This window comes from Mya arenaria, chromosome 5, assembly GCF_026914265.1.
Source record: "Mya arenaria isolate MELC-2E11 chromosome 5, ASM2691426v1".
Taxonomy (NCBI): Eukaryota; Metazoa; Mollusca; class Bivalvia; order Myida; family Myidae; genus Mya; species Mya arenaria.
This window is the reverse complement of record NC_069126.1, coordinates 20,417,813-20,444,683: the sequence shown is the minus strand read 5'-3', so window position 1 is coordinate 20,444,683 and position 26,871 is coordinate 20,417,813. Positions and strand designations below refer to the sequence as shown.

Genomic DNA, 26,871 nt, shown 5'->3' with positions numbered 1-26,871 from the left:
TTACCAACTGGTTACAGCATGTCCGTTACCAACTGGTTACAGCATGTCCATTACCAACTGGTTACAGCATGTCCATTACCAACTGGTTACAGCATGTCTATTACCAACCGGTTACAGCATGTCCAATATCAACAGGTTACAGCATGTCGTCCATTACCAACTGGTTACAGCATGTCGTCCATTACCAACTGGTTACAGCATGTCGTCCATTACCAACTGGTTACAGCATGTCCATTACCAACTGGTTACAGCATGTCCATTACCAACTGGTTACAGCATGTCTATTACCAACTGGTTACAGCATGTCTATTACCAACTGGTTACAGCATGTCCAATATCAACAGGTTACAGCATGTCGTCCATTACCAACTGGTTACAGCATGTCCATTACCAACTGGTTACAGCATGTCCATTACCAACTGGTTACAGCATGTCCATTACCAACTGGTTACAGCATGTCCATTACCAACTGGTTACAGCATGTCTATTACCAACTGGTTACAGCATGTCTATTACCAACTGGTTACAGCATGTCCAATATCAACAGGTTACAGCATGTCGTCCATTACCAACTGGTTACAGCATGTCCATTACCAACTGGTTACAGCATGTCCATTACCAACTGGTTACAGCATGTCCGTTACAGCATGTCTATTACCAACTGGTTACAGCATGTCCGTTACCAACTGGTTACAGCATGTCCGTTACCAACTGGTTACAGCATGTCCGTTACAGCATGTCTATTACCAACTGGTTACAGCATGTCCGTTACCAACTGGTTACAGCATGTCCGTTACAGCATGTCTATTACCAACTGGTTACAGCATGTCCGTTACCAACTGGTTACAGCATGTCCATTACCAACTGGTTACAGCATGTCCATTACCAACTGGTTCTATTACCAACCGGTTACAGCATGTCCAATATCAACAGGTTACAGCATGTCGTCCATTACCAACTGGTTACAGCATGTCGTCCATTACCAACTGGTTACAGCATGTCGTCCATTACCAACTGGTCACAGCATGTCCTTTACCAACTGGTTACAGCATGTCGTCCATTACCAACTGGTTACAGCATGTCGTCCATTACTAACTGGTTACAGCATGTCCATTACCAACTGGTTACAGCATGTCCATTACCAACTGGTTACAGCATGTCGTCCATTACCAACGGCGAATTATATGGATGAGAATTTAAAATGAACAACCCATAAATTGACGATAAGAATGTCCTATACTACGCCAATTAAAATGAACATTTGTTGGTCAACATTATGTTTTGTCTAATGAGAATGCAGTATTTATTTCTTAAGATTTTAAATACATTTATTTCTCTAAATCAGCACGCTGTCGTTATTGATTTTAATCAGGTGAAGCGGTAGATACCAATGATGACTGGCCCAGTTATTGGATAGTTTTTACAAAATGGTGTAGACTACTATTAATTTAAAGACTGATAGTATGTTATTACACAAAATGAATGGTTATGCGACTTAGTCACATTAAACCATATATTTTATGTAATATTAACAATCTTTAGGTTCCTTAGTGGTCCATATTATGACCAATGCCATGAAAGATTAATAATTACCTTTAACCACTTCAAATTAAATGTTTGTTCAACGACTTCCTCGTCTATGTCCTTCGACTCCCGCTTTAATATTTAATTTGATCGGTGTTATTCCATTGAATAATAAACTGTCACGAGATCAAAATCATTCTGAAGTTGGTTTCAATATTTTCAGAGTACGATTTGTTCATGGATCAATCGGTATTAACGTGTTCATAAGTAAACATTTCTTGTAAGGCGAATTATGTCTGTGTGCCCTTTCAGACAAAAACTGGACAACATTACTTGTTGATATTTGTTAAAGCTGCACTCTCACAGATTTACCGTTTTTACAACTTTTTTATTTACCTACAATTTACCTAGGTCAAATGATACTGCTTTTGTTCCATATTTTTATATCAGATGTGCAAGCACGTTGATATCGATAACGTTTGAAGAATGTTTGCATTATCATCTCGTACTTAGATATCACTTTCAACATATCATATTATCGTTTAGAGTATTCGTATATGTATAAGCGAATTCCGTTGTTTTTTGCCAGATTTTGCACTGTAAATATGCTAGACTGTGCATACGTAACAAAACCTATTCATGTCCGTGTGATAAGTCAGTGTCAAAGGTCAGAGACCACTAAATAAAATTCCTTTATACTTGACCAATTTGCACGCGTAATAAAATCTTATGTGTAGAGTTTTGTCACGACAACACAATATATGGGCAGAGAGTACAACATTTACACTTAAAATTAAATAACGTAAGAAAAAAAGTTCTCTTATTTGAAAGAATAAAATCGGTTGATCGTAACCACTATGTCACCACGTTCAGTGAAGGAATACAGACGATGGTCAGTGGTTATGTGTTAAACAAAAACAAATAGCATGTAACACTGACCAGTCACTTCCGAATGGGATGTAATTTGCCCTTTAAGATAAACCTTTACTTACGTTTAAATATAACTTACGTGTGCAAGTAAAGCAACGTTGATTCAAAGGTTAATTCCAAAAATACAAGATTTTGGACAATTTTGGACGTGTTTCTGCGACAATTTGTTTTGCCCTCTCGATCTCACTTTTACTGGTCTGTCTTAACATAATTAAGCTATTCAATGGTGAAAATTTAAATGAAAATCTCTAAATTATAGGAACTATTTAACATGCTAGAACGTTCGAAACTCCATTGACACCCCAAAGCCCTTTCAAAGTATTTACCGGATTTTTCAAAATCCACAAATTTCCATATTTAAACCCTGGAAACTGGTTTTAAATGTTACTAATCTACTGCTGAAGGGGGGGGGGGGCGAGAATGATGAAACAATATTTATTTGGTAGTTTTTGGTTACGCCCGAGTTGACCCTTAAAGGTCGGATATCACTTAATAAATCTGCTATATATTCAAACAACCAAATTGCAAGCGAACTAACACTAATTCCTGGTACATTGTGTATTTCATGATTTCCAACACCATATACGGAAAGAAAGTTACACTTGTGAACTAAATAAACATCAAACAACGCAAAATTGGTAAATGATTGGTGAAATATTTACTGTGTATTAATTGTAAAAACTTTTTGTGGGAGAAAGAGTGCATATTTAAAGGCCGAAAAAGGCCATACAGGCACTAGCATTCCAAACCACTGGCATTTACACTTATTATGTATTATAATTATCATTATTTATTTATTTATTTATTTATTTATTTATTTATTTATTTATTTATTTATTTATTTATTTATTTATTATTACTATTATTATTATTATTATTATTATTATTATTATTATTATTATTATTATTATTATATTATTATTATTATTATTATTATTATTATTATTATTATTATTCACCAGTCAATTGTAACCATGCGCCCCCCCCCCCCCCCCCAGGTCCGGGGGTATACCGGGGATAGCCGGGAAAACGGGCCGTGTTTTTACCTTTCAGGTGGCCCCGCAGTGCCGTTGAATGCGGTGGTTTTGTCTTCGCTTTAAGTATAGCGGGGAATTGGCCTTACCTAGGGTCCCTGGGGTACGGGGCATTTGGCAGGGATTTTACCATTTGTTCGTCCCTGCAGGGCAGAGATTTTAGCCGGAGTTGGCTGGACCGAAAGTCAAAGTCCCCACTATTCCCCGGACCTGGGGGTCGTGGTTTCAATTGACTGGTGCATTATTATTATTATTATTATTATTATTATTATTATTATTATTATTATTATTATTATTTGTATTATTTGTATTATTATTGTTATTTGTAGTATTATTTTTATTATTATTATTATTTTTTTTTTTTTTTATATTATTTCAATAATTTTTTTGTTCTGTACATATACATATACTATTAAGCAGTACAAAGTACATATTTAAAAAAATCAATATTTTTTAAAATTTCGGTATTGTAATTTTTGATTTGGAATTATAAGGTTTTTTGTTTTATTTTTAAAATTGATTTAGTTTGAAAATCCATGACAGTGATCTTAACCATTGCAAAGTACTGTAGGGAACATTTTCGTGATTATTATCGTCATTATATTGAATGGGTTGGCAAAGTTTATGATCGTTAAGTATCTTAATATTCACGTTAAATCCAAAGAGTGGTTTTAGGTTTCAATTAATTTTAATTTAAATGCAAATATTTCACTTTTTCAATATGATGATATCTAAGTCCATTCTTAAGCAAACAATCGAAGAACACTACCTTACGCTGTCACGGTCTTTGATATAACAAAATCTGAAAATAAATCGTTATATGTACATGACAGGACGAATGTTCTGATGCAAGGATTACAAGTCGTCGCCACGAGATTTAATGAAAGTTATGATAGCGTTGAAAAGCTGGCAAGATAAGCGTGATTTTTGCTTTTTTTCACATTTTTTTAAAGGCAATAAAAAAGTATCATCGATACATGCCTGTCAATACCTAAGAATCGGTAATGTAAATTTTAATACAATTACATATTATGATATAGTTAGTTTGATAACAGTAACTGATACACCTATATGTACTAGGACATAATTATAGAACATTAATGTGTTACACACATAATTATATAACATTAATAAGTTACACATATAATTATATAACATTGATTAGTTACACATATAATGATAGAACATTGATTAGTTACACATATAATTATATAACATTGATAAGTTACACATATAATTATAGAACATTGATTAGTTACACATATAATTATAGAACATTGATTAGTTACACATATAATTAAAGAACATTCCAAAATCCAAAGCAATAAAGGTTACTAATTTAAGTATAAATAGCAAGGTGGTATATGTACATGTATCCATATAATTATAATTATACATGTATTCATTTGTATTGTATTGGTTGTTCAGTTAATTGCAATACATGTATATGAACAATTTCATAATCCCATTCATGTTTTGAATAAATGGTATTGCAAAATATCTGTTTATACTTTCATGAATGTTCAACATATTAAATGAACTTTAACTTTTCTTTCAGTCCTTTTAAAATATAATATCATGGATGAGAGAAAACAGTGGTAAGAACTTTACCCTTAACTTTGCTTGACACACTAGTATACTGATACAATAATACCATAACAAACACTCTCGGCTACACTTCAGGAGTAATATTGATTAACTAAGCTTATGCTAATCGCAATATTTCTTTTCAGAGAGCTGAGGTTAGAATGGTTAACAATGTTTTGTTGATGCGAAAATAATTTAAGAAACCTTTGAGAACTTTAGGTATATGTTTTTTAGTTTCCTGTTAAAAAAACTTCAACATCAATAAAAATATTAACGTTTCTGCTACATTTACAGTTTTTTATGGTAAAATATAATACATGGAACAACTACGTAACTATCCATAGTTATAAAAAGCTTTACATATACATATAAACATTCCTATTGCCATGAGGTATTACATATATATCTAGCCAAATAACAAACATTTATTTCTGCATTTTTCACAATTATATACTTTTCAGGGAAAACTTTTTCACCAAAACAAATTATTTGCCATACCTGTACTATCCATGTTTTGCGATTCATTCAAAGGATACACTGTGTTCAAACTAAACTTCAAACTTGAAAACTATTATTTTTCCCTGAAAATGAGCATTTTATCCACCATACTGTCAGAGTTGAACCAGGTTGCACAAATATATTTTTTCCAGCCAGGGATTACCACTCAACAAAATGGAAAAGATTTACCAAAATACTTGTTTAATCAAAACAAAAAGTAGATAGAAATAACTTATTTTGTTGTCAATCAGAAACATACTTTTCAGATTGTTTTAATGATTATAATTTCCTTAAGTGGGCAACATTATTAGTACAGTACACTATCATTTCAGTTGATTTTACTGAGTATGTTTGACACATGAATTCGTACTTACAAAAAGCATACATTATAAATCTCATCATGATGATTTTGAGGTCAGGGGCCTATCTTTCTCCCTGTGAAATTTCATTTGAAAGTACTTAATATTTCTTTAGTTATTCAAGAAAAACCTCCATTTCCAGGCAAAAAAAAAAGGTCCCTTACTAGTAAATGAATAACATATTCTCTTTCATTCCCAACTTCATGCATTGTAATACAGTAAGCAATTATACTACTCATATAATAAGAAAACACAAAGTTTATGCTGGAAGTATTGTTAAATAGTGCCAGTATATTATTTTAATATCTTAGCAGTCGGGGAGTATTAACAATAAGGTTCTATTTACTTATATTTGTTTAACCCCTGGATACATATCAAACAGTTTATCTTCAAGCACTGCTGGCACTTTCCATGACGTAGCACTTCATTATTTATAAACAGATCTCCTCTGCAGACGAACGTTTGTGAGATTCTTCAATTATTGCACTAATTTCAACTTAATCGTTATAAATAACAAGGTAATCTTTAGAAGATAACAACGTCTACAGAACACTATGGGACCTGAAATGAAACAAAATAAGTGCAGGGTTAATTATGTGAAAATGGAAATTGACAATATAAACCAAGTCTTGTTTTTAACCAATGCATAAAGGATGTGAATTAAGGAGTAAATATGTTTTCAATTATATCAAAATCAATTATTTGATGTATAACATTCGATCAATTCCTGTAAAATATACAAATATAGTGTCTCAATAGCTCTTAACATAGTAAAAACATGTTGCTATTCAGGCACTAAATCAATTAAGCAAGTTATGAGTTGCACAATTCTGATACAATACTTGACAAGATCATTCCTTACCTTTGTAAAATCCCCGGTGATTCTGGTCGGATCATGGTACTGTAAACATTGACTAAAACAATCAGACAGCAAAGGATTATGGGCCCAAATATGGCCCCTTCCAGCCCCAGCCAGTACATGCCTCCAGCAATGGCTAGGCCAGTCATGTATGGGTGACCACTGAAATAAAACATATCAAACATTAAACCATAAACCAAAAGACCAAACAACTCGGACATCACAGAAGAATGGCACAAATATGGCAATCCTTGTCAATACTGTACCCCAACAATAGCAATTGTTTGTCTAAACAACATAATAAATGCCAAACTTTCTATATAGATTTAACTGTAACATGAATGCACAATGGTTGTCTTCCATGCCATTTTTCACAACCAATTAATAAATTATGTTTTTAAAGATATTTGTATTAGCATTTTACAGTTGAAATTTTATCATCTGAAAAAGCACAATGTACCCGGTATACATGTTCAAAGCACTGGGCCTTACCCTTTAATCTCACTGTATATTGCCGTGTCCACAACATAGCTTGGCAGGAAGTGAATGACCAGAAGCACAATGGCCAGTACAAACCGGTCTTGTACCAGCCATAGTTCTAGGACTGCTGGTATTGCTGCCAGGTAAGTTCCAACGAAAGGTACGGCTCCAAAAATAGCTGCCAAAGCTAAATATAAAATAAAGCAAGTGTAAGGTATTCAGACAATCACTATCGAGCAGATGCCCATTTTATATGTCAGTCTCAGTTAACAAACTTAACTATCAATAATTTAATAGTGATGTTCTGATGATGGATTATTATCGAAAAATTGATTGGTTTGGCCTGAAATTGGCATCAATCGATTGTACTTTGTCATAATCCATCATCAATTCAACCAGCAAGATGTAATTCTCCATTCTTTCAGTTATTTGCATTTAGTTAATTTTGGCAATTGTTCTCCTGAAGTTCATTAATGCACTCAGACGTGTTCAGTTCTTATCATGGACAATATGGCGGAAGGCAACAACAACACTGAACAACTTAAAACATATACATACTATAAGCAAAGTTAAGGATAACAAGTTATTGTATAAGAATAAAACTACAATTAAGGTACATTTATTGTCATGAAACGTTTGTACTATTTTGTCTTGACTTATTCAAGAGCAAGAAACAGCAAGCCCTAAACTACACCTACACCTAAATGACAATGTTGCAAACCTTTTCGGACAAAAACAAGTGTGTACCACAAACAGGGCATGGGAAAATGTACAGGCTAAAGAACATTGCCATCTGAACACTCATATATATTAAACATGTTAAAAAACAAATGTGTTCCAATCCTCACCAGAAGGTATAAAGACGATGTTGACCCCAAACAGGGAGTGGGTAAGCCAGGTGTACAGGCCGTAGAACACTGCCATCTTCAGGGACGCCATAAATACACCTCTAAAATGTACATATAAAACAAATTTGGCATGGCATTGATTATAAAATTAGTAAATAATCAGTATTTAGTAAGTAAATTATAAGTATTAGTGATATATCCATATTTTAGACGAATTTTCAAAATCTACACTTTCGAAGAGGCAAAGGATTTATTTTCAAGTATATCTTTTTCCTCTATGTAGCAAAAAAGTCTAGTATGTACTCATTGGTGAACTTTCACATGTGTACATGTAAAACATTCTATGGAACCTAAGACACTGGGGATATTTGTTTGTTTTGGTGTAAGATAGCAATATATTTCACCTAGTGAGCACCAAAAGTGCCATTGCCACAACTCGACTAGTGAAATATTTACTTTATTTCCTTAAATTGTTACCTTCCTAAGGTGAACTTTATTGCAATCTTAAAATGTTTGTTTTTATAGTATATGGTAATAAAAAAAGCAATTTTAATTGGCAAATTAAGCCAAATTTTAGCTAAATGATGTTGTACAATAAATGACTTATTGATATTTCTTCCCATGACCGTGTGCAATTACAATCATTCTACATTTGTCAGTGAAAAGAGCTAAAATGAGAAAGACAGTGAAATAATATTTTGATAAACTTATTTTTACAAACAGAGAGTCTATTTTCACATTATCAACCATTACTTTTTTAATAAGCTACCAAATAGCATGAAATAATACTTTTTGATCCAAAAGATGAAAACACCACAACTTTGATGTGCCTTGCACTTGGCCAAAATGATCCTACAAAGAGACTTTTTATTCAAATATCCTTACTATCAAATATCCTTACTATCAGCTACCTACCCAACAGCATCCTGCACTGCCTGGCCGAAAGTGTTTCCTCCCATTGTTGGACTCATTCCCGAGAACCATTCCACCGGCTTATACTGGTCACCACTGGACGCCAGGAGGTAGAACAGCGTGGTCAGAAATATCACCTGGAATAGAAAGTGTTGTCAATAACTAGGCATGCTGTACTTCTGTTTCATGTCCATGAAGGTCAACATGTATTGTTCTTGTACATACAGCAACCATGACCTGGGCAGAGAAGCCTCATGGACAACTGCAAAGTTTCAGCACATCTTCGCGAGAGTCAATATAAGAAACAGCAAAACCTTGTTTCTGTAGTTTTTACATAAATACTCAAAAAGATAAACATCCTTATGAAATGCAACAATGAAAACAAAATGTATCATTTTTATTTCTATTTTGCTACTGTCTGTAATGATGAAGATACATTAAAATTGGAACCATTTATAGTGGTTTAACCAGGTTTTAGAAAAGACTGGTAGCTGCAGAAACGGAACAAGTTGATGAGGGAAAAAGGCTGTGAAGAACCAGAACATAATTATTATTATTAAGTTTTAATCAAAACAAAGAAATATCTAATTGTCTTAAAAATTGAATTCTATAAAAGCAGTATGGTTTCCTGGCTGGCCCCTACCAGTCAGTGCGCTACTGGTACCTTACAAAGACAGGGTGCAGCACCCTTCAATAACTCTTCAGCTAAAACCCTAATTAATAACCAAATATTTATAATTGTATTGGCTAAGCATTACTTACAGATGATAGCACAAAGTTGAGAAGAGCGGTTCCACCTCCGAACACGAGTGACAGGGTCGAGGTTAGAACAGTGAACACAAGATTCATGTTGCCCTTCAACACCAGCCAGATGGACTCAAGGACCTTCAAATACAACACAATAACAATGAAATGACAGGCAATATATAATATACAATGGTGTTTAAATTGATCGTAATAAAGGCATGGATGTGACCTCATAAATAAATTTTTTTTTACTGAAATTGTACTTAAATATGATAATGATATCATATAAAATCATAAATGCAATTTATATTTAGACCGGAAGTCAAGCCCATAACTACTGCTATATGTTCTTTTCACAAGTACAAAGTAATTTATGGACTCCACTATTGATTATACAGATTTTTTTTCATACATGACACACATACATGTTTTTAATTTCAGAATGACAATGCAGAACTGTTTCAGATGACAGATAGTATAAAAGGCGGAGGGCGACAACAAACTAGGAATCTTGAAAATAACCAAAATCGTAGAGGAGGATGAGGCGATATATTGATGTGTTACCAAAAATCTTGCCAACGATTATGAGTCGACTGATGATTGATGGTGCGCAGGCTGAGAACAAGCTGGAAGTGTACAGTAAGTGGTTACTTGTGATGAATTGGCACCAGAAGCCATTAACTACTACATGTGCTGATCATAAATATTTATAAACATAAAACTTACCGAAACAAAAGTGCCAATATTCTCCTTTGTGAAGGTAATAATATCCCCAAAGTTGAATCCATCACCCTGCGTTACAACACTCCAGATGGATGACAGATTAGTAATGTCAAAGTTCATCTGTTGACCGGGCTTCGTCAGACTTGTACTGGTGGAATTCTGTAAGTTATGGGGGTTTTATTTTGTAAGTTGATTTCAAAGTTGGTTCCATCATGACTAGCTGAAGAAACTGGATGACTATAATTTTTTAAATAAATACACTGTCTTATAAAAATGTAAGTTATACTGTGAAGCAAACTGATTGAAACAATAACATCACTTTTAAAAAAAAAATATTTGCACTGTAAGTAAATGTTTTGCGATAAAAAATACATCAAGAGAATAACAAATTTTACTGTACAAAGGTTAACTGTTCTAGAACATATATTATATTGGAAAAAAGGATATATTCAATAATACAATTTTGCACTGTATAAATATGAAGTACTTAAGTAGCAAACAATCTTGTAGAATTTCAGTTTAATGTAAGTTACAAGTACTGTAGTATAAAAAAAAACTTCTTCTATCAATGCTTTCTTCTATCACTATTTAGCCTTTCATAATATAAAAAACATACTTTCCCTTCTTTTGAATACACTTTTGTGATAACATTAAAAATTGAGCCTCGCAGAGTGAATGAAAACACTCGCCTGTTTGTTTTTCCAGATGGTAAAGGGGCATAACTCAACATTTATTTAAGCCAGAGTCATGAGCTTTGCAATACATGTCACATAATCATGTGCTTATTGTCTCTTGCACCTTACACGTCGACTCTAACTTTCTATTTACCGGAAATGTCGGCATGTTACATGTGTACCAAGTTTCATGTGAATATCTTCATAGGTTTATGAGCTATGACCAAGGTTATTTTACCTTTAAAAATTTTGCATGACACCACAGCGTTAAAAAGTTTGCATGACACCACAGCGTTAAAAAGTTTGCATGACACCACAGCGTTAAAAAGTTTGCATGACACCACAGCCGATACAAAGGCTTTGACAACATCTCAGTGGTTTTTCTTCCAGCTAAAAATATTGCATGCAAATTTCCCAGGTTTATCATTTGTTTGTTCTTTCCAAAAGACATGACAAAATTTATCTTAGCCCACACTCTCACCTTTTAGACATTTAAACCATATCCTTTATAAGGAAAGAACTAAAAGTCTTACCCCTGGCAAAAACAAAGCTAAATCAGTTGGGAAGGCCTGTGCAAAATATAAAATTATTTTTGGTGTACTGGTAGTTACATAGACTTTCTTCCAGATTTTCCCTTTAATTTTGACATCTAAATTAATCTTTAAAACTGTTTCTCATAACTTACTTCTAGTATTAAATTCAATATTTTCTCAAACACACAATTTCTTTTTTTTACAATTTTTTTAATTAAATTAATACTGCATTCTTTCTTGCAGACAATTTCACATCCAATAGAATCACATCACAACACAAAAAATCAGTTTTATGTAGAAGTCAGGGTAAACTAATTACAAGTAAATGTTGAGAATAATCTTAGTTAGGATTAAGGCACTTTTGTGAAATAATCATTGGAGAAAATCTATGATAAACTCCCATCAGTTCTTACATCAGTCAATATGTTTTAACAAACCAAAAGGTGCAAAAGCTGCTTTCTTTTTATTTTATATATTTTACAGTTCAATGCTTTAGATAACACTCAATTATGACTGATTTATTTTTCAGAGTAAGCTAATACTATAACCTATTAGGATCTTGTGTGTATATATATATATGTTTATATATTGTGCTTTTGGTGAAAAAGAAGCAAAGTACCTGGACAGAGTGGGTCTGAAATCAATGAAACCAAATCTGTGAATAATTGATCCAGTACCTACTGTTCTACAAGCTAGATAATTTTCAAGTGTTCCTCCCAGGTACAAATCAGTACTGGTGTACCACCTAGATCACTCTCAAGTCAGTAACGGTTTTCTATATAAGAGGCCAAATGAACCTTTCCTTTGTCATCTAGTGGGATAGCTACCCTTGGATGAGAGGCGGACATCTAGACCAATAGACCATTCTCACCCTAAATTAATAGATTTGCCTCATTCTTCTATGAAAGTAACAAAATATCCATGGAGGTACCCCTACCCTACCAAACCACAAATGAAATATATTGTTCAGATTTAGAGGGGGGTAGACGTCCTAAGTCGTGCCACCCAACATGTGCCTCCTCTAATGTCTCGTTTCACTCAGTGCAAATTGTATCTGTACACAATATAGACGGATTAAATTGATGTTGAAATAAAAACAAATCTTTCTAACATCTACGTGCACAACTAGAGAATGCTAAATGGAAATAGAATTATAAGATATCTCACAGAGGATATGAAAACGTGTGACAGGTTAATGGCAAGAAAAAGTCATCAAATTATTAGCCACAATAAAATACGCAATACTGTACCAAAATATCTGATCCATTGGTAACAAACTTTAAGAAAATATTTTAGAATTGAAATTAAATAGAAACTTTAAAGATGTGTATGCACTGTATGTATACATATATACATTTAAATGTGAAAACAACACATATAAATCTTGCAAAACAAAAATTGAAAACAGGCACAATACAAGTTGTGAATCTACATCCATAAATAACTGAAATGAAATATAGTGACATTCATACAATAACAGTAAATTTCTTTGCAAAAATATAACAACATAGAACAGCTTTAAGGGATTAGACACCAGATGGTGCCAAAATTGGCAAATACAATGTTATTTTCATATAAATTGGTATTTACATGGTACACAAACCCTGTAAAATTAAAATTGAAAAAAAAAAAACCCGTAAAAACTGTGATAGTTACATGTGTTACATGTGTTGTGATACATCAGTAAGTAATATTCAAAGCATTGTACATAAGAATATCATTATATGTAAGTTCTTGACAAATTTTCATTTTTTCTTGCAAATTTATCATCAGGCCCCAGTTTCTCGAAACTTCACATGCATAGCAAGCTCCCGTACCTTATTTCATTATGCCAAATGTCTTACTTAATCATGATTTTACTAATTAAACATAGCTTTTGGTGGGGATCATGAGGATAATTACCTTTTGAAGTCCAATAAACATTTACAATGTAAATATTGCACAAAACAAAAATAGTGAGCTAAGCTTAATCCTGTTATAAGGGACTTAAGATGTTTCGAGAAATTGGGTTCTGGTGTCTAGTCCCTTTAATATAACTTAACCGCAATATATCATATTATCTTATTAATAATAATAATTAATAATGCACATATTTATAAGTAGGAAGTAACATTTCTATCACTGAGCATGCAACAAATAAGTCTGTGATTAATACTATTATTGTTGTATCACATGTGAAAATGCTTTACATTAAATTTATTTTAAAAAGCACATGACTGTGTATCTAATATTAAAAACATGGACCCAAATATCTATTTAACAAGGGTGAAGCAATAAAAAATAAGTAGTTCATGTGACCATTTGTCCATAGGGTAAATGCTATTTAACTTTCAAATATCAAAATCAAGCTTTTAACAGGTAAAATGAATCAAATATTCTTCAAGGCAAAATACTAAGAAAATTGTCTTCACAAAAAGGGATCACATTTTCTTTTGTCATATGCTCATATATAGACCAGCCCTATAAGTCTAGAAAGATAAGAAGCATCATGCAATGCCCTACCCTGGCAAGCCAGCTTTCATAGAGTCTGTCCCACATGTCGAGAACTTGTGTCTCAATGTGAGTGTTGTTGTCTGCTGGGCCGTTAACCATATCTCGAACCTGTAAATAGCAGCATTAGGAAGATTTTGTGGAAAGCAATGTTAGGAAGATCTTAAAGAAGGCAACATAAGGAAAATCTTGTTGAAAGCAGCATTAAGGAAAGCCATGTTCTTTATTCGAATTTTATAAATACATCCAATGTTTATCAATAAAGAACAATGTTTTTTTCACCATGGGAAACATTATTTTTAGTGTTTAAAAAAAAGCGTTGACTTGAGTATTTAGCATCAAAGTTAAACTTTAACAATACTTTAAAAATTATAACAAAAGTAAAATAATTTTTTGTCTCAAAGTTAAATATTGTGTGTTAAGTATCAAAGCTTAAGCTGAAGCTTTTATTAATATATAACATTTTTTGTATTACAGTATCTCTTTCATCACATCAATCATTGCGATATCCTACCTTAGCTGCGATGTAGTTGCGTCCGTACAGGTAGGCATTCCCAACCATCGAGTCCATTGCCTGTTGTACATCCTCATTGTTAGGCAGCCAACTGGGAGGGGAGTTTAAAACTTGATTACAAAGTTCAATTATATACTGGGTAATCATTCTTATAATAACTTGGAATCTTAAATGATTTGCAAAGATTCTTCAAATGAAATGTATCAAAGGCATGATATAAATACTTAAAGTGCATTGGTTTAATGTTTTCTCGGCTTGCAAACTCACTGAGCACAAGCCCAGTATCCCTCCATTGTTCTAATTTTTTGGGGGGCTTGCACATTGAGCAAGTGCCTAGTGCGCCTGCATCTGTCAAATGTTTGCCGGGCCTTGCGTTGAGCCCAGAACCCCTGCAGTGGTCCAACGTTTGCATTGCCTGCACACTGTGCACGAACACAGTTACACAACATCAGTCAAATTTATGCTGGGCTTCCATCTTGAATTTTACATTGCCAAGCTTGTTAGTTCTCTAAATTAGCTAAATAGTAGAGTAACAATTTGGGCTTGACACTTAAATGAATACAGTACCATGTACTGATGCACAATTTCTTTATAAAGAGAGAGTATATATTAATGTAATTTTGCCTTTAAGATAAGGTATTGGCCAGAGATGTCAGCCTGCAGTCTTCTATCAGGTCCCAATTCTCGAAAAAGTTTAAGCATTTCAGGCTTAAATATCTTATTTCATTTAGCCAAATTAAATATATAATCTTTGTTTCACTAAAAAAAATAAGTGTTTACTATAATTATCTTAAGACAAACACATCTAAGCTTTATAAAATAAGAATATTACACAATTTATAGCCAGACTATTATAGTGCGCTTAGCTTGATCATATTATACAGGACTTCAGATTGTTCTAGAAATGTGGAGCTGAATGAGAACTTGTACCTGGCCATTTCCGGATGCAGCGTGTTGTTCAGCAGGTTACTGGTTGTCTTCACCAGGTACATACTCTCCTGCTGAACCTGTGAACAACAAAACCACCATTGATTTTAATTTGAACAAGGGAAAGTTATAGAGCCGGACGGACGGACGGACGGACGGACGGACGGACGGACGGACGGACGGACGGTGCGATTTTAATATGCCCACCTTCGGAGGCATAAAAAGGGGCAAAACTCAACAATTATTTTTGCCAGAGTTATGCACCTTGCCAAACATGTCCTTATTTTCTCTGACAGCATGTGCACCAAGTTTCATTTGAATATTAAGAAAGTTTTTGGGTTATGTCAAAGGTTAAAAAAAATGCACCCCCATGACCATGACACCCAAGGCTATGACAACAATAAGTTGACCTTCTAAGAAAAACACACAACAAAGTTTAGTAGTTTAGTTGTTTTATTTTGCGGGTTCTGTTTTTTACATTTTTTTAGTTTGGGCAATTTCACTGGGATAAAAATTGGAAAGCCATTATATAGCATAAGATTAAGAATAAGTTGATAAATATTTGCTAGATTCTTATTTTGCAACATGAGTACAAATCATGTGGAATAAAAAAAGATATTAAAATCAAATATTTAGCTATACACAGTAATTAATGTGCATAACTGGTTTCAATTAATTGTGTGTGCAAATCGAAAACATTCAAAATCGAATTTCATTCTTTAATAACTTTCTAAATGAAATGTCACTTCTCCTGACAAGTTTACAACCCATTTCTGATTGTGTAATGTATTTGAAATGTACAATTAAACTATAAAATATATGTTTGAAAACAAATTTGAGCATAACTAAACAGCACATCTATTATACAATGAAATAAGATCAAGATGCATACCTGGATAGCAAAGAAGATACCAAACAGCGTACTGCCGACCAGGAGAAGGAGGATGAACAGGATGCTGGTGGTTTTGTCGAGGGAGGACTCCAGGATCATGATTATCTGAAACAGTAAGACATTCACTGAAAGATGACTACAGGTAATTAAGGGAGAAGAAATTCCTCAGTTTACTTCATACCAGGAGAAGAAGAGGGAATAGGATATTGGTCCAGAGATGATTCTAGGATTATAAGTATTTGGAAACAGTATGTCAGATTCCATAGACACTTTACAAATCAAATCTGATAAAATAAATCTCAAACTTTGAGGTGTGGTACATATGTATTTAAATAAGCAAAATTGTGGATACTGAACACTTCTTTTCATTTAATTCAAATTATTCGTTGCTTATGAGACCGTACAAAAAGTAACAGTTTGATTTATAAAATAGTCAAAGGTTATGCAGGTTACACAAACATACATGTTTTTAAAGGCTGACAAACATCTTTGTCAAAAATTTTTTTTTAAAGTTCAGGTAGTGTAAAAAAAAATTGAAAGCCATTGGCAATAAGAACACTGTCAATTCATTAATTAATAGAACAAAACAGAACAGTTTTTTTTATTCTGACATGTAAACTACATAGTTTCTTGTAACATATAAAAACATTTAAACAAATCAAACTATAAGACATATTAAAGGTAATAGCACATAGGATGGATCTTATAAGAAATATATAAGTGTAAACCATTTCACAATGTAAAGGATATAAAGCATGTTCACTTTTCAATAATATTAGTGTATAGCGTGTAAAGTTCAAAATAGATAGCTGAATAAATAAACTATGAGGGCCTCAAACATTGTATAAGTGATGGTTGGAAACTGGTTATCTGTGATCTCAATTTCTTGTTACATCAGGATTATTTGGATTTAAGATACAAAGTCTGAAGATTACCTTCTGATCACCTTTCATGACAATACGAGCAACACCTCTGAGCCACTGGGGCATAACTACATCCTTGCGGTCCCTAATCCACTCCGCCAGGCCCCTGCGAACTATCTTCACCTTGTCTCCTAGAGGCCCCTCAGCGCTACCAAGTTTAAGACCTGTAGATATGAAAGAAAACAATTGGTTGTAAATTGAATAATTATATTTAAAAGTGTATTAGTGTATAAATTACAATGTATGTAGAATTATGTACAAGTCTAGAAAAGGCTATCAATGAATCAATATCATATTAAAATATTTTATTAACCTTTAGTTACATGCACTTCAAAATATTTTAATAAAGGCTTTTACATCAATCACCTATTGAGACTATTCTTTCAACAAAATAAAAGGTACATTTAATTTTCAATGTTGATTCTTTGTCTCTTAAAAAACTGTACCAACACAAAGAAACCTGCAACAGCTTTGTAACTGGTAGTAAAAATGGGTTGTAATGAGCTGTATATCTGAGGTATTTTGTGAACAGTATTCTTCAATGTGCAATTCAATAACCAACTCACTCAATTTCTTGACAGCCCATATGGCAACTGGTATGGGCAGAAGGAAAGCAACAACCCAGACATGTAACCATACTCTGGTCAGTACGAGGGCCCAGAATAACCCTACAAAGCACTGGTCACTCAGGGATTTCTTAGGTGTGGCAGGTTCAGTGGGTGTGCTTGCAAGGTTGCTGTGTTTTTGACGTGGTCTACGTAGAATGTCTGGTTGGACATTAAGGCTCCTTGGTTTGCAGATTTCCGGCTTGGGTTGGATTTCTTCTGTGGATGATGGAGATGGTGTTCCTGTGAGGTCATTGATAAACTCAAACAACTATTATATAATAATTTTAAATACTGGTTTTACTTGTATATTTATTCAACAAACCACAATTGTCCACACAAAAATGGGAGTTGGTCTGTTTGTATCATCAAGCAATGTTCCTGATAGTTATGACTAGATTCTTCCATAAAAGCAAAGTACTTGTAGATGTATTCTAAAGATACTGCAGTCATTTAAAGCCTATGCTTTCTAAGGACAAATGTTTTCTTCCAAAGTTGAGTGTAATATAATCATATAAACAACAGCTGTCACAGAAACAAAAGAAATACCCCAAATTGGGCCTGTTGGAAAATAGCCATTAGAAGTTGAGAACAAAACATGTGGAATAAAAACAATGATTTAAATCCAATTTATCTTAACAAATGTCTTCAAATAGAGCTCGGAAAATCTATGAAGCTTAATTTAATTCCCATTTGCAAGTAGAAAGAATGTTGAAAGCTGAGAAACCAAGTATTGCTAAACAATAACATACTCTAAAATTTTGACCTCCAAATTTGACCTTGACCTTTGAGATAAGAGCACAGATGTCATATGTAACACATCTTCCATGGAGCTTGACAATTTGTGAATTTTTCGTTCATAATAAATAAGTTGAGTACTTCTATTAAAACTATAATGTCCAACATGGCTTAAAAGTGTGACCTTCACCTTTGAGATGATAGCACAACACACCATACCGGTGTTGTATAATGATACATTGATATTAAGTCCATATCATTATTGCTGAGACACAAAGCATTGCTATGAAACCATATGATACAGCATTGACCTCTTTGTGTGACCTTGAGCTTTGAGATCAAAGCACTTTGATTGAAGTTTGGTTTAAAGTTTAATTTCATTCCCATTTATTGTTCAAAAGTTACAGCTGAGACACAAACTGTTGCTATTAAATCCATTTTGTATAACTTTGACCATTAAAATGAAAGCATGGGTTTTATGTGCGACACACACGCCAATTATTGTGCTCAATAATTTTGGGAAGTTTAATTTAATTTCCATTTCTAATGAACAACATATGAATGTATATTGTATGACATTGATCGCTAAGCCTAATCTTTGAGATAAGAGCATAAATCTCATGGATGTCAAACCTTACCACTGTTATCTACAATTGAGTGAATTTTAAAAAGCCAACGTACGAGGGAATAACAAAATTTAATATTACCAAAAGTCTCAATTTCTGGTGTTTGCCTCTTTTCAGCAGAGTCTTCTGATTGGCTGGCAAGGTCTTGTGGGTCCTCCGCTGGAGTTTCCCCCATCAGTACCTTCAGGGCTGACTCAAACACTGACTTTCTGTTTGGATCTTGGAATGGAAAAATATTGCCAATGAACAAAGGGATAGGCAAATTCACAAAACACAGGAAATCATTATTTGTGTTTGAAATCCATGTAATGAGCCTTATACAAGGTCAATATATACATAATTTAATATGTTCTATTTAATAACAAAAAATGCAAATACCTGAGGTAAAAAAATAAAGGAAAAACATCACCTTTGCCCTTTTTAGCCTTTTTTATGAATCTGATGGAAAAAATGAATGTGGCCACAAATCTTACCATAAATGATATTAAACTCGAAACTTTGTATGTGAAACAAAGCAAAATATGAACATGCCACTCTCTCTACCCCCTTTTCACAGGGTATTTCTTAATTGTGAGGTAAAAAATGAAAAGAATATTGATCATATTTGCATTATTTGAATTACAGTCCAAACTCGCTATGTCGACGTTGGATATCTCGACTTTCTGGTTGTGTTGACTTTGTGCTCTGGTCCCAAATTTATTCCTTCTTATTCAATATAAAATAAATATGCTTGAGTCTTGATTTTTTCGCTATGTCGACCTCCTATTTCAGTCCCTATGGTCGAATTTCACACATTTTCCTTGTTTTTTTATGTCGAACTGTAGATCGAGTTGTAGGTGCGAAAATATTAATGACGGTTCGCGGCATGTCGCTAAATTACCGTGCATATCAAAATAACATAATTGGAGATTGCTTGGAAAGTGTGAATAATTAAAGTCGTTTGTTTAGGTTTTTGATCAAAGGACATGTTTTGCCAAAGCTATTCATTGAAACGCACACGGATGCCAATGACATCCTCGGAAAATTCGACATCATTGAAAGTTATGTGACAATAAATTTCTTTACACTGCATGTCGGAAACAAACCGGCATAACTTACTTGTTTTATCCAGTAAATTTGACACAAATAATTCATTTTTATTTAATTTTATTTTTCAATAATACATATTGTTTTCACGACAAGACCGTTCAATGGCAGAAGTGAGAGTAGGACAAAAACCAAACTCAAATGTGTTGGGACTGGTGATATTTTTTTTAATTCGGATGTGTCGAATGTACGTTATCTCGATTTTTTTCCCTAGGTCCCGACAAAGACGACATAACGAGTTTCGACTGTATAGTTTTTATCTTTACATTTGCTTCAAACACTACAAACGCTTTAATTTTTTGGAGAATTTGAAGGGGCCTAAAGCATTATGAACCTTTATTAAAAATGAACTAGAGCTGTCACAGGAGTGACGAATACCCCCAAATGCCGCCTGGACACAGAAATGGCAAACTATTCCTTTGAAAAGAGGCCATAACTCCAAGGTTACTGCACACTGCATCTTCTTTTATCATGCATGTATTGTTTGTCTGGAAACCGTTTTTTCTATTTTCGTAACAGTGCACAAAAACCTTTACTCCACTGGCCCCATTTTCAATCACAAGCATTGTCTTCACAGAGGCTGCCTATACAGCAAGTTTCATCACAATATCTCATGCCCAATTAAAGTTATGAAGCAGAAACCATTTTTCTATTTTTAGTAACAGTGACCTTGACCGTGTACCAAAAAATATTCAAATCTGTCAAGCCTTTCATGAGTTATCATCCGGAAACCATTTTTCTATTTTTAGTAACAGTGACCTTGACCCCACCAGCCCCAATATCGAACTTGATCTGTATCTTCTGATGTTACACCTGTGTACCAAAAATTGTTCAAATCCATTTAGCCTTTCATGAGTTATCGTCCAGAAACCGTTTTTCTATTTTTAGTAACAGTGACCTTGACCTTAGCCCCACCAGCCCCAATATCGTACTTGACCTGTATCTTCTGATGTTACACCTGTGTACCAAAAAATTTTCAAATCTGTCAAGCCTTTCATGAGTTATCGTCCAGAAACCGTTTTTCTACTTTTAGTAACAGTGACCTTGACCTTGGCCCCACCACCCCCAATATCTAACTTGACCTGTATCTTCTGATGTTACACCTGTGTACCAAAAAATTTTCAAATCTGTCAAGCCTTTCATGAGTTATCGTCCGGAAACCGTTTTCCTATTTTTAGTAACAGTGACCTTGACCTTGGCCCCACCAGCCCCAATATCGAACTTGACCTGTATCTTCTGATGTTACACCTGTGTACCAAAAATTTTTCAAATCTGTCTAGCCTTTCATGAGTTATCGTCTGGAAACCATGAAAACCGACAGACCGACCGACCGACCGACAGACAGACAGACCGACCGACCGACAAGCTCACTCCTATATACCCCCTCAAACTTCATTTGTGGGGGTATATTAAGTGCAGAACTAGGCTGGGTATCATTTCAACTTACATATAGTTTAATTAACATGCTGTTTAAAACATTTTATAATTAGAAGTAATTGCTGAAAAGAAAAGAGAATAGAAATAGCAGTACAACAACTACACTTTACCAGGTCCATGTTCCTCTTGTCGTTTGATCTCGTTTTTCTCTGCCATCAAACCAACAACGACGCCAACTGCCATCAGGAAAAACAGGGGCACACGTAGCACTCCTGGAATGTTGAACATGTCAATTTTACTTACAAGGTTGTCTTAATTACTGTCAACATACTATTGAAAATATGACCCCCAAAAGCATGTAAAACTCCCATGCATTCATGCTGTATGAAAGCACAAGGGCACGCAAGCAAATTTCAGAAGCACGCTGGTGGATCCTGGGAAATTTGCAATCTTGCCCTCCTGTGTTCATAAGGCGTTAACCTGAAAAAAAATGTGACCAATACTAATGTTTATGTTTAAAATAGTTATTTATTAGATTCTAAATTTAGTACACATTCTGATTGTTAAAGAAAGATGTTATAAACCCTGGCTGGTTATTCAATATAAACATCATGTTTGCTCGTTACAAACGCTGAAGGCAAATGTTACTACATGCATAAAAAAATAAACAAGAGTCAGGTAATATCCTGACAAAAAGAATTTCGAAATCTAAAAACAGTTCAATTCAAAACTTGTCTACATGGCTTACCCATTGTGATACCTGATTTTAATAAAAGCTTTCATTTGATGTTTTAAATGTGTTATGGTCAATCATCACATCTATACTATGATATGGCAAATAATTTTTAAAATCTTATAAAATCCCTATATAATTTTTATTGATCACAGCCCACATTGGAAATACCATATTGAATACTTTAAAAACAGTTTAAACATATCACGGACCTATAAATCTGGTTTATAGATGATGATAGAGTACATGTTAATAACATAAAATACCTGCTGTAGCTGCCAGATGAAAGATGACAATGATCCACATTGGTATGGACATGTACCGTAGGATATCCTTGGTCTGTTCCCGCCAGAAGAACACTATAGCTACCAAGTATGCTCCAAATATCGTCCATATCTTCAATCAGAACATTCATTTGCATTAGGTTTAACATTAAACTTCTGTGATGGAATAATGTAAACAGTTTAAAAACTGCAAATTCATCAAAACAAATTGTGTACTTAAATGTAATTATTAAAAATAAAAAAATAAAAAAAAAATATGGTACAACTGTAACTTTGTACATGGCATTTTTGCACAGCCTGATGAATTATCAAAAAGTGATCAAAACATTTGCATTAATTATCAAAGGCAAACAAATATGAATATTTGGGAAATGGCAGAAATTACTGCTATTTACAATATTTATTCCATTCTCTATTAGTCAGAAAGTCATCATTTCTGATAGTTTAGAATTGTTTAATTAACTTAATGGATGAAGGAAAGCCAATTAAATTGTCTAGAATTGTTTAATCAACTTAATGGATGAAGGAAAGCCAATTAAATTGTCTCTAATATGTATTTATCTAAGACATATTTTGTTCTGCAAGTGAATAACAGTAAACAGTATATGCATTATAACGTTACAGTGTCTCATAAAATATATGATGATTTCTATCGAAGCATGAATAAAAGACTTCTGGAACTACAAAAAAAGATGCTTGCATGCTAGCAATATGTTAATCAAAATCCCCTGGTTTAATGTCTAAATCCCCTGGAATTCAGAACAAAAGAAATACCCTGGAATGGTCTTCAGAAATATGGCATGTTTAGGTTACATTCTGTGAATCATTATCACACATTTCTCATCTAGAAGTGTACATTTATGGGGCAATACGGGCGATACTATTTCCCGGTCTCTGTGAATCATTATCAAACATTTCTCATCTAGAAGTGTACATTAATGGGGCAATACGGGCGATACTATTTCCCGGTCTCTCTTCATAAATTCCGGTCTCATCCGGTCTCATAATTCCCAGAACATAACTTATGGCCCCAGGCAACGCATTGTATTACCGATGTTTGTTAAACTAATTTGGCAATCTAATATGCTTTTTATGTAACAAAATGTTATAAAATATATAAACATTATGTCTTTATTTGTTATATGTGTAAACTATTTATTCAATTTGTTAAAGCTGTAGAGGAAGATGCGATGGCTGTAAAAAAGCTCATGTATTTTGTTTAATAACATATTGAGGACGGCTAGAGTATGAAGTAACTAAAATTATGTTTAGTCAACTTTAACTTTAATGTGATTCTTGATATAATAAAAGAAATGAGTTCAGTGAGTTAAGTAAGGAACACATTAAATTACGTCTCCATTTCTCGTATATATTTTTTGTGATATTCGATAACATTGAAAAAATCGAATACCTTCCTCATTATAACACAACTTGGGCAGAATATATTTTAATTGTCAACTAGAACTTTGCAATAAATCTTTGACTGTATAGGAAATCTAATGCCTAATATATTATTTATTTTCAAATTTGATTATGTTATTAACGTATTATGTCTAAACTTTATTACAGCATTTGCATAACAATTATTCTATAACATTGCCTTTATGTATATACAACAATATTTTTATGGTGAACATGAATTTGAGAAAATAAAGGTATAGACATTACTAAATGTATGAGCCGAACAGGAGCGTGCAGTTTGTAATAAAGCTGGCTAATCTGTTTATCATGTCATTAACGAGGGACATGCGCTAATATCTGACACGCGTTGTATAATGCATTGACACCTTTCATGGTATGACATGGAATGTGTATTGTCATAAACCTGGTATGAAGCATCCCTTGACAAAATATAATAAATACAATAATAATAAATTAACTACTGAACTTTTGGGGAGGCTATTTTACAAATGAAATATGACTTACAAGATACAAGAATCTTTTTTAAAGTCCGGTAAATCTTAACAAGTAACATTAGCTCAATGAGCTATTTTCCGACATGAATGACCTGGAAATAACTTAAGGGTTAAATGATGTAGTTAATACAGAAACGCGTTATTTAATTGTGAATATATTTTCTCATTATTTTTGTGTTATTTATTTAAACTATTCAACATATTTTTTTCAGACCTTTTTCCTAGTTATTGGGGCCAATGACACATGAACGCTGTGTCTGCCATATTGAGAAAACAATTTCCCCAAATGAATGGTCTGCAGGATACAACTTCAACGTTATTTTATGTTGAACAATTAAAATTATGGAGTACAAATAAAAATTCTCCAGACAACTGCCAACTTTAGTTTAAACTCCATTTGATGGCACAAATCACTGGACAACTAGCATGCAGACGAAAAGAGACACTGATAGCAGTTATTTTTTTGCCAGTTTATGTGAAAACATAAAATTACTCAAGAACAATATTCAAATACAACTAACTAAAATTTATAAAAGTAACAAATCTCAGCTAATGTTTAAAGTTCCGCGAGCTCAACAACCAAATGGACATGTATGTGGTGTCTTTGCAATTGCGAATGCTGTAGAATTTTGTTAAGAATGACTGTGTTAATACAAATGTCAATTTCGTTGTACCGGTAAGTGAAATGAGGAAACATCTAGTCAGCTATCAAGAAAATAAAAACAAAATATCCGTTTCCTAAAGAAAATGAAAATCCCGGAATTCGTCGATAGTTTAGATACTCGCGAAAACAGAAAATGCAGAAAAAGATTCAACATAAAATGCGGAAAATATTAATAGACAATCAGTTGGCAGAAATACATAAGAGAACTGTTCATGGCAGTGCATCTCTCGCACCAAAATCATTAGTTAAACAACAAAAAATGTTTGAATGCCTGAAGTACTGAGTCAAGTCACAAATTTGATTTACATGTATTCGTGCATTGTTTCTATTTGTAACACTATCACCAATATAACTGAATTTAATATATTGAAAAAACAAAACATGACATTTATTTAAGTACATACATGTGTATATTTGATGTTTTTATCTTAGCCTTAATTCATTATTTGTTTTATTGATATAACGTATGAAATAAATGGTGAAATAATTATCATCTTAAATATAATGTTTGTTTTCTTAGCATGTTAATCAACTGTTATCTTTTGTAATCCTTTTACACCGGTGATCATTCACACATTCTCGATCACACCCGATAGCTACTTTAAAATTTGAAAACAGAGACCGGATGAGACCGGGACCAGATGAGACCGGGACCAGGAAATAGTATCGCCCCGGCAATACTTTTTCACTCCTAACTGCAACTTAAATATTTTTATATATACATGCTCCCTTTGTCCCTTTCTTAGACATCAACTCATAAATAAACTGTAATTATGTCTTTACCCAGAAGCTTCCGAAATATTCTAGGACATCGTAAATGCCTATTAGGATTCCTTTTATGAAGAAAAAGATTCCCCATAATGGGCCGAAATGCCACAGCACATAGGCAGCTGTTATACTTAAGCAAATGCCAACAACAAGCTTTTTTCTTGAAAATATGGCATTGCATACAGTGTCTATTGCATTATCAGCACATTTAATCGGCGTTATCACAACCCCAACAAGAAATGGGGTTTCAGACTGGTGAAGATTATTTAACCAGTTTCTTAATGTTTTTGTCAGAGTGCTTTTGAATGGGTACAAAAAGGACCCACATAAAACAGCCCAAAGTAAAGGTTTCAAGAATGCTTCTAGGATAAAATAAACAGCGATCGCTGCTGCACAAGCGAGTAATAAGAAAACATTTGCTGCTGTATTGTAAAATGCTTGTTTTATAGCTTTTTCGTGTTCTTTGGGCAAGCCTTTTAGTAATGTAAGAGGTGATCTTGTTTCAGGATTTGGAGTCGACGCCATGTTGGTTGTTTATTGACATGACTGCTTCCGGTATTTCCCGATCTAAAAATAGCCACCGTTTGTGCTATTTTAAGCGAAAGAGAATACTCTCGAAC

The 26,871-nt window shown here is 33.5% G+C and overlaps 1 protein-coding gene across 7 annotated transcripts; it reads right to left on the bottom strand.

The window, feature by feature from the left end:
* Positions 1-4,695: 4,695 nt before the first annotated feature.
* LOC128234589 (transmembrane protein 245-like) lies at positions 4,696-26,782 on the bottom strand. Of its 7 annotated transcripts, none has more exons than XM_052948888.1 (19): positions 26,267-26,782; positions 22,886-23,015; positions 22,057-22,158; positions 19,505-19,642; positions 18,021-18,302; positions 17,467-17,618; positions 16,532-16,636; positions 15,643-15,719; positions 14,713-14,803; positions 14,211-14,309; positions 12,959-12,985; positions 12,328-12,342; positions 10,505-10,660; positions 9,794-9,916; positions 9,035-9,168; positions 8,120-8,220; positions 7,284-7,458; positions 6,795-6,953; positions 4,696-6,493 (listed from the first exon to the last, which is right to left on the bottom strand). In XM_052948888.1, exons 1-19 carry the CDS (start codon positions 26,774-26,776, stop codon positions 6,475-6,477), a joined length of 2,595 nt encoding a protein of 864 aa, XP_052804848.1. In that variant the 5' UTR covers positions 26,777-26,782; the 3' UTR covers positions 4,696-6,474. The 7 variants fall into 7 exon arrangements, with proteins under 7 accessions (XP_052804848.1, XP_052804853.1, XP_052804849.1 ...); XM_052948893.1 differs by having other exon boundaries at positions 18,021-18,275; XM_052948890.1 differs by having other exon boundaries at positions 4,697-6,493; positions 18,021-18,278.
* Positions 26,783-26,871: the final 89 nt, after the last annotated feature.